The sequence below is a fragment of the Stegastes partitus genome, unplaced genomic scaffold (assembly GCF_000690725.1).
Source record: "Stegastes partitus isolate 25-593 unplaced genomic scaffold, Stegastes_partitus-1.0.2 Scaffold688, whole genome shotgun sequence".
NCBI classification, from domain to species: Eukaryota; Metazoa; Chordata; class Actinopteri; family Pomacentridae; genus Stegastes; species Stegastes partitus.
The window spans coordinates 267,477-280,437 of record NW_007578419.1 but is presented as its reverse complement, the minus strand read 5'-3'; the positions used below and the strand labels follow the sequence as shown (position 1 = coordinate 280,437).

The 12,961-nt window shown below is 40.7% G+C and overlaps 1 protein-coding gene across 3 annotated transcripts in view; it reads right to left on the bottom strand.

The window, feature by feature from the left end:
* Positions 1–12,961, bottom strand: part of inpp5a (inositol polyphosphate-5-phosphatase A) — a 180,261-nt gene that overhangs the window by 50,981 nt on the left and 116,319 nt on the right. For all 3 annotated transcript variants that reach the window (XR_520513.1, XM_008290645.1, XM_008290646.1), the window contains exon 9: positions 8,339–8,423. Coding sequence is in view for 2 of the 3 variants with exons in the window: in XM_008290645.1 (XP_008288867.1) it covers positions 8,339–8,423 (85 nt within the window). In the remaining variant the exon portion in view is untranslated. The remainder of the gene's footprint in view (positions 1–8,338; positions 8,424–12,961) is intronic.

The window sequence follows — 12,961 nt, the reverse complement described above, 5'->3', positions numbered from 1 at the left end:
GATAGATAGATAGATAGATAGATAGATAGATAGATAGATAGATAGATAGATAGATAGATAGATAGATAGATAGATAGATAGATAGATAGATCACTGAAATCAACATGTACTACATAGGGGCCAACATGTGTTACCAATACTGAAAAAAAAAATGCAGCTCTACAGACTGTAGTTATTTTACTATTTATATTTTTCATTTGTTTCCACACTGTGCACCGCAAAATCTGGCTCATGCAAATGGATCTTTTTTTAAATGAGACATGTAGAATAAAGTGTTATTGATGCAATATGATGCTTAACTGATGAATAAGCACATCACAAATGATGTCTCTACAGCTACTGGCTTTGGTAGAAAACGTGATTTTTGGTTTATTTAAAGATAACATGTCTTTAAATCCTGAAGTGGGTTTGGGGTTATGAGGGTTGAATATGCATCATTTTACAATGTGTTGTTCCTCCCTGAATGTAGCGTGTTTGCAACATATCAAGAGCATCTGATTAACATACAGCATATAATCTGCCTTACAAAAACAGTTCAATAAAATATATATTTTTGGTGAGGATGTTGCACCCTGACATTGACGATTTGTTCTGTTTGTTAAAGGCCATTTATACATGATTTCATGCAAAAAACATTTAGTTGACAAAACTCTTATGATTAATAATTAACAACCTTTTTTTTTTAAGTATAAATGTATTCATTAGTCCTATATAATAATAAATCACATTGGACAAAACAAGCAACTAAAAGATGTCACCCTTTTAAAAAATCTATTACATTTTATAAAAAATAATCATAAAAATAATCAGCATACGAATTGATGCTGAAAATAATCTTTACTTGTGGCAGTAATTTGATGACATGTGCTGCGAACTGCTATTAGACATATTAGGATGGCCATTTGTGGAAGGAAAAAATCTGAAAAGATGACAGGACAAAGTAAAATACAAGATAAATGATGACAGAAAGAGTGAGTGAATGCTTGGGAGAGTGAGGGAGACCCGCTGGGAAATAAGAGCATTAAGAGCATTTGAACTACTGAGTTGTGTGCAGGAACTTTTATGTACAATATTTATAGAATAATTTTGCCAATTACAGACTTGGCTTTCAGCAGAGCTTCACGACTCAATAATTAAATGAAACAAAAAGAGGCAGTAGGAATGCATCACAACACATTAGATCCATAAACACGGTAGAGATGTCTCCAATTATACATCTAATGTACCTGAAACAACACAAATGATAGTTTGGGCCATGAAACTGGGCCACTTAAACAGCTGCTTAATTGAATAACCTTGGAGTAAAGAGAGACGTCTGAACAACGGCTGCAGCTGGAGAAGACAGCAGCAGCGAGGCACCGAGGGGTAACTCAGGTTACATCCCTGACCGGGACCAACCCCAGGGGCCTGCGAGGCAACGTCCCCTCCCAGGCCCTGCTGGTGCCAGGCTCTGCGCTCATCCTTGGCTTGGCTTGTCACACCATCCCACCGTTGGCATGGTGTTCCCAGCTGCCAGTCACAGTGCACCCCCCTCCCCTTCGCAAGCACACAATAGCAATAGCATGGCTGGCGCCGGGCTCAAACGGCCTGTTGTTAATGAGCAGGACCAACAGAAGCCACTGCTTGTTCTTCATTTGCCAGCGTTTTAATTATATGGACAGCGCTCCCATCAAAGCTGCATCGCTCAAGTTACGCCCTCATAGCTGAACTCCTTTTTCCTCTGTGTCTTCAGCGCTGTATTCATTAGCATCGAAAGCAAACACAGAGAAGAGAGAGAGAACAGGCGCTGTTGTCTAGAGGGAATAGTCTCCCTCTATATCCAGATGGGTTATCAGTGATATAATGGGCCCTCATTGTGATAGATTGGACTCTTCTAGGCAGATAATATGTCTTTATTGTATTGTAGGGAAATATCACCCCAGGCTTCACCTGTGAGGCCATAAACAGGCGGAGGTCACATAGTAGGTGCTAATAACTCTGTTTTGGCTTGCATGGTGCAGTAAATGGATTGGCTTTACTGCATCAGGACAATTAAGACAGTGTTAGGTGGGTTGTCTTTCGCGGAAAAGTATATTGATTTAGTAGGCTACCACAAACCATCTAAAGGATTTGTCAATACAATTTGGCCTCGCAATAAAATAGCTAAATATAAACACTCCTCTTAGTAAGCTGCTAACAACTCTGTCCTGAAGAGTTACGACAGAATACTGTCAAATTAATTATAATAAGCTTCCTTTTTTCATCAAACTACACGAGGCTTGGCGCACGTATGCCTGTGTATACATCTGTGTCTCCGGGTGTACACGCATGAGTGTATCTGGGAAGCTGAGGGCAGCCAAGGAGGGTCATAGTCCCCAGTGTCAGGGGTTCCACAGAACAGAGGCCCAATCAGTGCTGGCCCGCTGGTTAATGGATGGATGGCCCCCAAAATTAATTAGCCTGACTAATGTAGTGTACACTTAATTACACTGGCCGCCTTTTGATTTATAGCTGGCCAGATACACACATGATAGTCAAAGTCGGACTAAAAAGGGAAAATTATTTAGCCTTTACCAGAGCAAATTATTTACCCAGACTAGGTTCAGCAGCTGGGACAATGGCCATCAACTACCTGATGAACTGCTGCTGGTTTCAACTGGAGACTGCAGATTACACACACACACGGCATGTTTAGTTTAACTCCATCATTGAAACAGTGACATCTATAGCATGTAATAAATACATATTAAAAAAGTGGTACCCTTGAATGAAAACTTCCTTAAGTCTTGTGTAAAATCTCTCACATATGTGCTGCAAAAGGAAAACAGACATTTGTCTAACGTCTTCCAAAAAAAAACCTGCTTGCTTTTATTTCTATTCCATTCATGGCTGCATGCACTGAGTGATTCCACTGTGTGAAAAATGAATGATCTATCATGCTGCTGTGTCATTACTAGGCATTTTACAGCATTCATTAGGAGTGGGGATAGTCGAGGGCCCCACCTTTAATTTCATGCTGCTCAAGCGAGAGAAAGGACACAGGACAAAGGAAGGAAGATTGATGCCCGGTTCGGCCCCGTGCACTTCCTGCAGACGCAGACAGGGGGTGCTAATCCGGCTCTCTGTCCAGTCAATGAGAGGCCAGCTAGTCTAATGAAATCTGTCCATGTAGCAGCAGATCAGGCCCAATTAAAACAGCCCCACACCATGTCATGGGGACAGTAGATCAAGTCAGCAATTAACCTTCCCGTTGGCCTCTATCAATCCTTAAATTGGAGCAGGCCGGCCAGCAGCACACAATCTCTGCAGATATTAAATTTACATTCTATTAAGTTTAATTAGGAGGGATTTTAAATATACTAGGAGTCCAGGCACAGAGCCCTGAGCCTGTCATCGACACTGCTGATTCACGGCCACAGGCCACCTCCAGGGACACACATACACACACACACACACACTGTAACACATGCCACTGTGCACCTTTTACCACTTTCTGACTGAAGCGTAGAAAACCAAGCAAAACCTGTGTTTGTAGTAGGTGTGAACAGGTCAACTAGGGTTATGTGACGCGGCTTCCTGACTGAGATCACAGTGTAGGGGTTGGCACTGCTTAGCTGTGGTTTGAAAGACTGAACATGGGTTTCTATAATAAGGTTTTTAAGGGGTTACAAAAGCGCAGCTAAGGTACCCTTATTGCTGCTTTAAACATGACACATATTGGCTTCAGTCACCCATCTCATCTGGCAGCATTTCTGATCATTACTGCCCACTTCAGCTGAAACGCTCATCAATTCTAGCCACAGCAATGCTTGGGGGTATATCTGTCTGCCCCATCACAGTGCAGTGGTTAAAGTTCACCTTAAGGTATAAACTGGAAAAAGGATTATTAAATGCCTTTGTAAGACAACAACAACAAAAAAAACCTGCTTCAATTCAGTACGAGGCAGCGGGAACTCAAAGCGTGTACAAACGTGGATCAATAACAACAACAGCCTCTCAAATATCTGCTTGAAATTTTATCCAAGACCCATCTCATAATGATGATGCTTACTGCACAGTCCATTTCTGTTGGAGTATTATTGTATGTATGGGATCCTAATCCCATTGCAGCCCTGAAGCACTGACCTCCATCTGAAGCTGCAGCAGCTGGTTGATCAATAGTAAATGGTAAACTGAATATCTTTGTGTTTTGGACTGTGGGTCGAACCAAACAAGACACTAGAGACATCACCCTGGGCTCAGAGCAGTTTTAACAGACATCTCTGACTATTTATTTTGGGCATTTTAGTGACTAAATGGTTCGCTGACTCATCGAGAAAATCAACTGTAAATTGATCAATAGAAAAAGCTATTGTTAGTCATTCGGATTGACCAATGTGTGTGTGTGTGTGTGTGTGTGTGTGTGTGTTTTGTTTTTTTTTTCAGGGTGAACACCAATATCAGTTCAAAAGATTTTTGGACATTTTTGGAAATACTTGGAACTGATATACAATTCAACATGCTTAAATTGGCATGAATGTCACATTAACAAAATTGCCAAAGGTGTAAATAAAAATCAAAATAACTAAAAAGAAAGATGAATTTACTCAGTAGATTTACATTTACAGTAAAAACGAAAATCTTAGAGTCAAAATTCCAAATGCCACAAACTCCTCCACAAAGCTTTCTTGAAATAACTTAGTTTATTTAGGTTTTACATGTGTTTAATTACAAGAGAACTTTTCAACATTTATCCTTTATTGTGGAAAAGTTCTCTTGTGATGTGAAACCAGTCGTACAGTGCTGTGGGCGGCATACTGCTCGACATCACAGAGCGGTGACTACGAATAAAGACACGCAGCTGCAGCCAGTGGAGAACGTTTTAAAATTAACTTATTTGATTAGGAATCAGTTACCAAAAAAAAAGAGGGATATAAAGAAAATGCAGAATAATATATCTAATGAACTGCCAAACCAATAAGTCAACCCCTAGTGAGTTTTGGTCCAACTAATATCCTGCTTGTACAGAATTCTTTCTGCCTGTTAAGATTATTACAAGGCAGTAAGCTGCATTCTAATTTTAAAAGATGTACTAAAATAAAATAAAATAAAATAAAATCCTAGCTACATTAGATTGTCCCTAATAAATCTGCTGCGAATAAAGCACTGTTGGCTGCCTGTGTCACTTATGGAATTACACAAAGTTTGGTTGTTTAGCAGTGCTATTAAACGATTGCTTAAACAATCAAGATCTGGTGTTTCTCTGAGCCCGACATATTTGTTAGAAAACATGGTCTGAACATGGGTTTAGATCCACAGATAAATTCACAACACAAAATCCTTCTCCGTCTAAAGCACACAGGTGGCCTTTAAGATGCCAACACAGGGTCTTCCTTGAAAACTTGACAATCAGATCTCAGCTGCAACACGTTGGGGTCTGAATGTATTTGCTAGTGTGTAACATGGGCAGCATCTCTAGTGTGCTTATCACGACTGACTTGAATGTGGCTCAAAAACGAGCGTTCAATTAAACCTTGATTAAAAGACATCGCGCATACAAGATAAGTGGGCTGTGAAGTATTGTATGTATGATTTACCAGGCCAAATCTTCAAAAACCCCTCCTTTGAGGTTTCCTGTTTTATCAGCACTGATGCAAAGCATGATCAAGCCAAAGCATGATCAGACCCATGGGAGAGGAGGGAGAAGGTTGGTGGGGACTGGACCACCTCCAGGCTGCTCAGCCCTAGCATTAGTCTCCACGTGGCTGTGTCTTTTGTCTGCCAGTCAAAGGGCCGCTGAATGGGGGTCAATTGAAACCAATTCCCTCTGTCGGACACAATTAATGGGGTTGCCCGGGCTGGGCAGAAGGGGGGCAGCCGCAGGCCTTTGGTTACTGATCCTGCCGCACAAGCATGCCAGGAATTTGCCACCTGGAATTTGGCCTGCCACAATAACAAACCCACTCTCTTCCGAACCCACCTCCTTTTCTGTGCACACACGGATACATCCTAAAATACCCTCTGTCCCATCCACCCACCCACAAGGCAGGATGGGTGACATGGGAGTGGCTAGTGGTTGTCCACAGTCTAGTCACCCACAATGGACTGAAGACAGAGAAGAAGAGAAGTGGTGTAGCGTGCAGCTGTAGAGAAATGTACTGGAGTATTTTCTGATCCAGTGATTCTCAAAGTGAGGCCTAGGGAGCCCCATGGGTGCTTGAGAGTTGTCCCTGGTGTTCAACAAATCAAAAAGGCAAGTAGTTTAATTTTATGACTATTTCACCCACTTAGCAGAGCAAAATTCTTCTGTATAGCATTTTGGGCCCATTTCTATCAATTTAGACAATTGTAAGAAAAGGAAAAAAAATAAATGAGACTCTCAGGCAGTGAGAAAGAGAGCCGGCCTCTCTGTGTCTGAATCAATCTTCGGATAAGTATGGACGATCGATCCACCACCAGCCCATCTACAGTTAAGCACTTCAGTAGATGTGCACTAATTGTCCTGTTGACATTAATTGTCATTAAAGGGCTTAAAACGGCCTGCCGGCTGTGAGTTACATCCTGCGCCAAGGTTGCAACCCATTTGTTTATTGGTGACATCACAGCTCTCTTTGCCGCTAACACACAGGTCACTGTTAAATCAGGCAGGTTGACCAAAGCGCAGGACAGGTTTATATGAAGCAGCGCTGCCCCTTTAATAACACATTTCGCACAGATGACATCACCAGCCGTTTTTGTTGTCCCCATCAAACGGTCGGCACGTTTGAGGAACCTTCATTAAGCTGGAGTTAAAACGTCTAGGTGAGTGTGGTTTATGCTTGAGCCCGCAGCTCTAACTTCCTGAGAGGGCAGTCTAAAAAGGCCCCCCTGCACTGCTGCCACACCCCTCTAAACGGGGTGTATCAATCAGATTCATTTGGCCTAACAAATTGGTTTGTGTGTGTATTTGTGTGTTCGCTCTGGATGTGAATGTGTAAGGGAATGGGGCCAAGGTGCATAAGAAAGGAGCGGAGAGGGGGCAGAGATGGACACACACCGATGCAAGCCTAACACATCCCTGGAAAAGGGGTCGTGACCCCCGCTGCACTCAAACAGCATTTCAGAGTGGTAGAGACATGGAGAGGGTGAGAGCTGACCTACCACAGAGCAGCAGGGACACGACAGGAACATGAGCACAGAGTTATCTAGATTAGCTGGACAGCGTAAACACAGATAGGCTCTGAATCATCTCATCTGATGTTGTTTTAGCTCTTTAGCTTAATGGATACAAATTCCCTGCCAATATTGGCATGGATAATGCCGTTTTCTTATATATTTTAAAGCACAGAACAAGGTGTCTTATCACTGCTGTGCTGTTAAGATATTAAACAGTCTACCACTGATATATAACCAACGCAGTCGCCTAAATGTGTGCCAGGTGACATTTAATTGCAGAGACTGACTTCTGAATAGTCTCAGTGTTTGCGCATCTGCTCTTGCAAATTCTCGTCTTGTATTTATTATCTCCAAAGCAATGCATGCTCACATGACCACCGGGTTAATGTGATCCAATTACAGCGCCAAAATCAAATGTCCTGCACAAACTTTGAGGCAATTAATCAATGCTCCTGATAGATTGCTAAGTAAAAACATGTGATGAGCATCCCTCTTAGCTGCTCCTTCTACGTAGAGGAGATGGTGATTTACTGCCTCCCTTGTGGCCGGACGGCTAAACTACAAAAGCTTTCTTCTTGTGCGCCACACAGAGTGAAGTCCTTCCTAAGTCATTTGAGCATTTGAGCCCTCCATTCAGAAAGCTTTCCCTCCTCTTCCCTCTCTCCTGAATGGGGCTCTGGTTGAAACGAACAATGCCCACACCTAGAACAGGCCCACTGATTCGAGGACCATTGTGCTGGAGAGGATCGGCCAACAAGTGTCTCTCCCACTCTGTTATCATAGGACATCACTGTCTGCACGGGCTTTTATGACTTGTTATGCCACTAAACCCCCCATCTCCTCGTTGAGAATGCTGAATGACTGCACTACCTTCGCTCACACTGGCCTCATTTGCACCAAGAGAAGGAGGAAGAAAGAGGGGAGGGAGTCCGAGAGGAAGGGAGAGAGAAAGAGCAGTGAATGGCACCATAACATAACAATGCACTTGGAGGCTCAGTTGGCAAACACAGCTGGGCCAGCCACAGTGAAGCTTTTAATGAGTCATAACTCTAAAGAGACAGTGGGCTACTAAAACCACTTTTACTATATTGCCGTCGCACTCCAATACACACCAACACAAGCGCGTGCACACATGCTTTATAATTAGCATAAATTTGATAGTACTTAACCACATATGTACATAAGCTTACAGCTGTGCGCATGTTGTACACAAAAAAACACTCACCTCAATAACTTGCTTCGAGTCCAACCTGAAGTTAAAGTCCCCAAACACAAAATATGGCAACTTCTCATACCGCTGGTCCGTGATCCTGCAAAACATTACAAGCGCTCGTCAGTGACGATATTTTAAACAACCGTCAGGAGGTCTGCGATGGAAGCTGGCAGCCTGAATGCACCGGAAAACACCTCACAATTCAGATTAGACATAGAACATTCTTGACAATCACTCTCCTCTGGCTGTCAAACACTTTTCTAGCTGCCATCTGACCTCGGGGTATTTAGTTCACAGCACCACCTGGTGGTCTGAGCACTTTGATTAGATGGGCTTTTACCTTAACACAGCAAAGAAAATTAGATTTTTATAAAACTTTTTGGCATCTTTTTGTGGCCTGATGCAGTTTTTTGGTACATTGGTTTTACAGCTTTCATGAACTATTATGGATTTAAGCAACAGACATGGAAAATGATAAAAGAGGATATACAGGTCTTGCTATCTTGAAGGAAAAAAATCGATTTGATCAACATGTTTCTTGTTTTTTCTGTGCAACTATTGACATAAAGGCGACAGTATGGCAGATTCGTAGAGCTAAGGGACCACATTTCACAGCACCTACATCGTTCTTGCACCAACTTATGTTCATCTTCTGTCCGCTGTACATTGTTGACGACATGCTGGAGCTACAAGTAAACATCCTTCAGGTTCAAATTGCTAATTCTCAGCTGACACCACAATTAGATCAATAAATCGTGATAATTTCCGCCTAGAATCTGCTTTGATGGCAAAGAAGATTCACTTTGCTGCACTGATCAAAGGGTGAGCAAACGAGTTCAGACCGTGTTCATTTACAAAGCACTGAATGATTAAGGGCCACTTCTGATCAGAGCTAAGTTATGAACGTTCCAGACCTCTAAGAATATCTCAGACAGATCTGTTTACTGTCCCCAGACATAAGACTAAACACAGAAACGCAGCAGTTTTCATACTCCACGTGTCTGGAACAAACTCCCAGAAAACTTCAGATCTGCTTCGTGTATTAGTTCTGTTAAATTAGGGATTGAGACCTTCTGTTTGCCGCTGCATGTTATTAAATTAAGTCGGGAATGAATTATTCATGTCCTGTTCTGCACTGTAGTTTTTATTCTCCTGTTTAACCGTCTTATTCTATTTTAGCTTTTTTTTTTCTCTTTATAAAACCTTTTTCGTGTGTCTTGTTAGACTGTCCTTTACATCTTGTACTAATATCGATTTGTGTCATCCAAGGCATTTGGTATTTCATTGTGTTGAAAGGAGGGCTGCAGCTGTGGATTAACCTGTCCATTATTTTCTCGATTCACCGATTAGAGTTTTGGTCTTTAACATGTCAGAAAAAGGGGGAAAAAATGTCAGTCAGTGTTTCCTAAAGCCCAAGACGACATCCTGAAATGTCTTGTTTTGTGCACAATGGAAAAAAATTCGCAGTTTACTGTCATAGATGAGTAAAGAAACCAGAAAACATTAAATTGTAAGAAGCTGGAACCTGAGAATTCAGTTTTTTTTAATTCAAAAAATGACTCACAGACAGATAACTTATCTCAATAGTTGGGATTATTTTAATAACTGCTCCACTGATTGGTCAGTTGTTGCAGCTCTGGCTTACAGGTGTGACATAAACACATTTCTCTTGCCTTTAATCCTGAAGACATTCTCTGTGTTGGTTCTGAACCCAGTGGATTTACGGATTTAGATGGAGACTAAGAAGCAGATTTCTGCAGCTTGGATTCGCTCATGTTGCTTCTGCTTCTGCTGGACTAACTAAAATGACTTGTATTTATGTTGTTTTGATGCCTTTTAAGAGTCTATAAAATCCTGCACATTTTATTGACACTTATGGTCCTGGTGTTTTAATGCATTAAAAACACTGCTTTTTAATGTCAGAGTATAGATCCTCTCATGACATGGACTACTTCCAAATCTCCAGAACTTCACCGCAGCGCCAGCATCCCAGTGCTTTAAAGAAGAAGGAAAAAAAAAAATGCACCTAAGCGACATATAATTAACTCCTATGCCTCATCACCTACTTAAAAGTGTCTCTTCCACAGAGCAGATATAGGAAATTAAGGTGGATGTAGTGCAGGCTCTTGTGTAATTAATGATTCAGGATGCTTGGCTCGCTATCTCCACTAATCGTGTGGATAAATCTCAGCGCGGACTTCCCAGGCACAGATAACAATATATTTATGAGGCCGTAAAGAGAGAAGAAGGCTTTTCTTAGTGGTGGGTCTCAGTCTGACTGCCTGTCGTAAAGCATAGCCACTTCTTCTCTATGAGGCAGGGAAGGCGAAGGTGACTGGAGTGAGGAGGCGGGGAACACAGTTATTATATTAAATAGAGAGTATGGAAATTGACGTTCCTTTAAATTAAACAGAAAGTAGATTGTCTTTCTATCCTGTAGGTTTTCAGAAGGGGAGTCAACTTAAAGATGGGGACGGCATCTAGAAGTGCCTCTACAGAATAACACTAAAACTGCTTCACGGTTATGATTGATGTAATTGTGAATTTTTAACACCCTTGCATCTACGTGATTGAACATTCTACAACAACAAGCACAAATCAAAATAAAATGCACCATTATTTGAATAGCATGGTGCTTCTTAAGTGTAATCTCAGCTGCAACGATTGATTATTTTCTGACGTATTCAACTGATTTGATCCCTAAAATATTAGATAATATTAAAGCTGTATATTACAGTTTCACGACAAAATGTTTAGTTTTTGTGTTTAGATAGTCCCTGTTCACATTTATAGTCACATAAAAAGAAAAAAAGAATCTGAAAGCTGTGAATCTTTGAAAAGCAACCTACAGGAATCATTTGTTGCCAAAGAATTATAAGATTTATTGTTCTGGATTTAGTCATAATTAAAACATTTGTTAACAGAGAAACTGATCGTTGGCATGGCACTATCTCAGAAAGGGTTGTGTTTACTGACTGAAGAGGTTGGGCTGTTTTTTGAGTCCAAAGGTAGAACTTACAGGTGTGTCTATTATTGTTTTTCCAGCTAATTAAATGTACGTCATGCTGACCCTTGCAGACCTTGAGGCTGCACGGTCATAAAAGGTGAAGGACGGGTGAGATAAAGGTGGCGTTACTTCAGATCTGTCAACTAAAGTTCCAGTTTTGTTCTGGAATTGACTAAAATGCAGAGAATACAAATCCCACCTCACCAGGTCCATTTATCTCTAACTATGAGCTGAAGGATACCAACATGAAGGAAATGTGACTACCACATCATCAGTTCATTTAAAGCTCTGACAAAACCTGTGCCTGGTTCAGCACCCACATTGTTAGCAGCTGTGTATCCTTCAGCCAAGGAACAAATACCTACAATCTTAAAGTCAGTCCCCCTCTAGTCATTGATTAAACCCCTAAAAATCTAAACTGTGTGTCAGGGTTAAATATTTAGAAGCTTTATTTCCCCATTAAACTAATCCCTCCATATCTTGAAATGTATTTGATGTATCTCACAACTCCCTTGCCGCAGCTCAAGCACACCAGTTCACTTAAGACTCTTCTAAAACATTAAAAACTACTGTGCCCTACACCAAAGGTTCTCAAACTTCTTAAGCCACAACGCCTAAGATACCATAAGTTTGTCCTTGTGACCCCCCAGTTTGAATTTTTAATCTGGCATGACTAATAATTTTGTTGTTCGTGCATTAATGCGTTAAAAAAATAATACGTTGATCACACAGATTAATCTCTTTACATTAACATTAACTTTTAAATGAATCGATGAATTGAATTTATTTCAAACAAATGAAAGGGAAAAAAATATATAAAAACAAAACAAAATCATTTAAAAAAGAGCAAAAAAGAATAACAATATCGCATAATCAAATCAGAATATTAACACGTTTGAAAAAGGAGTGGGAAGAAGTATACACTTTTAATTTTGACAGCCCTACTAAAAATTTATTTGATAAATGTAGGCTTTATTTTTATTTTATTTTATTTTTTACAATGATCTGGCGACTCCCTGAAATTATCTTGGAACCCCCACGGAGGTCCCAACCCCCAGTTTGAGAACCGTTGCCCTACACAAGTTGTAATATTGGAGTAATTCAGCCAAACATGTATAATCACGTGCAATATTGTATTGTCATTTAAACTGTTTCCTAATTTATCACTTGGTTTATGTCTCTTTTCATAGTACTTTTTGTTTACGTAGTATTTCTATACCTTTCTTTTAAATATTTTATTTAGAATTTCTGTGTGTGCGAGCTCGCTTGGCAATAAAAAAGCTTCTGATTCTGATTCTGATAATCCAGAAACTGATCCTGAAGAAGACTACTGACACAGAAAGTCCCACCCTGCAAGCTGAGGTTTGCTACCTATGAAACCCCTGAAGTCTGAGAATGTTCCGCCATGTTGTCGACTGATTATTGTGCTCATGATGTGTCTTCCAGCATATAAAAAAAACCACCATATAAACGTGTTAACAAGCCAAAAAAGTTAATTTTCACCAGAGGGGGGTCTTTAAGATTCTTCAGCATAGTGCTTTAAGTTATACAGACTGTGTGCATGCATGTGTGTGTGCGAGCCGTAGCTCATTAATAAAACTGGAACTGATGTCATCAATGACCTAACA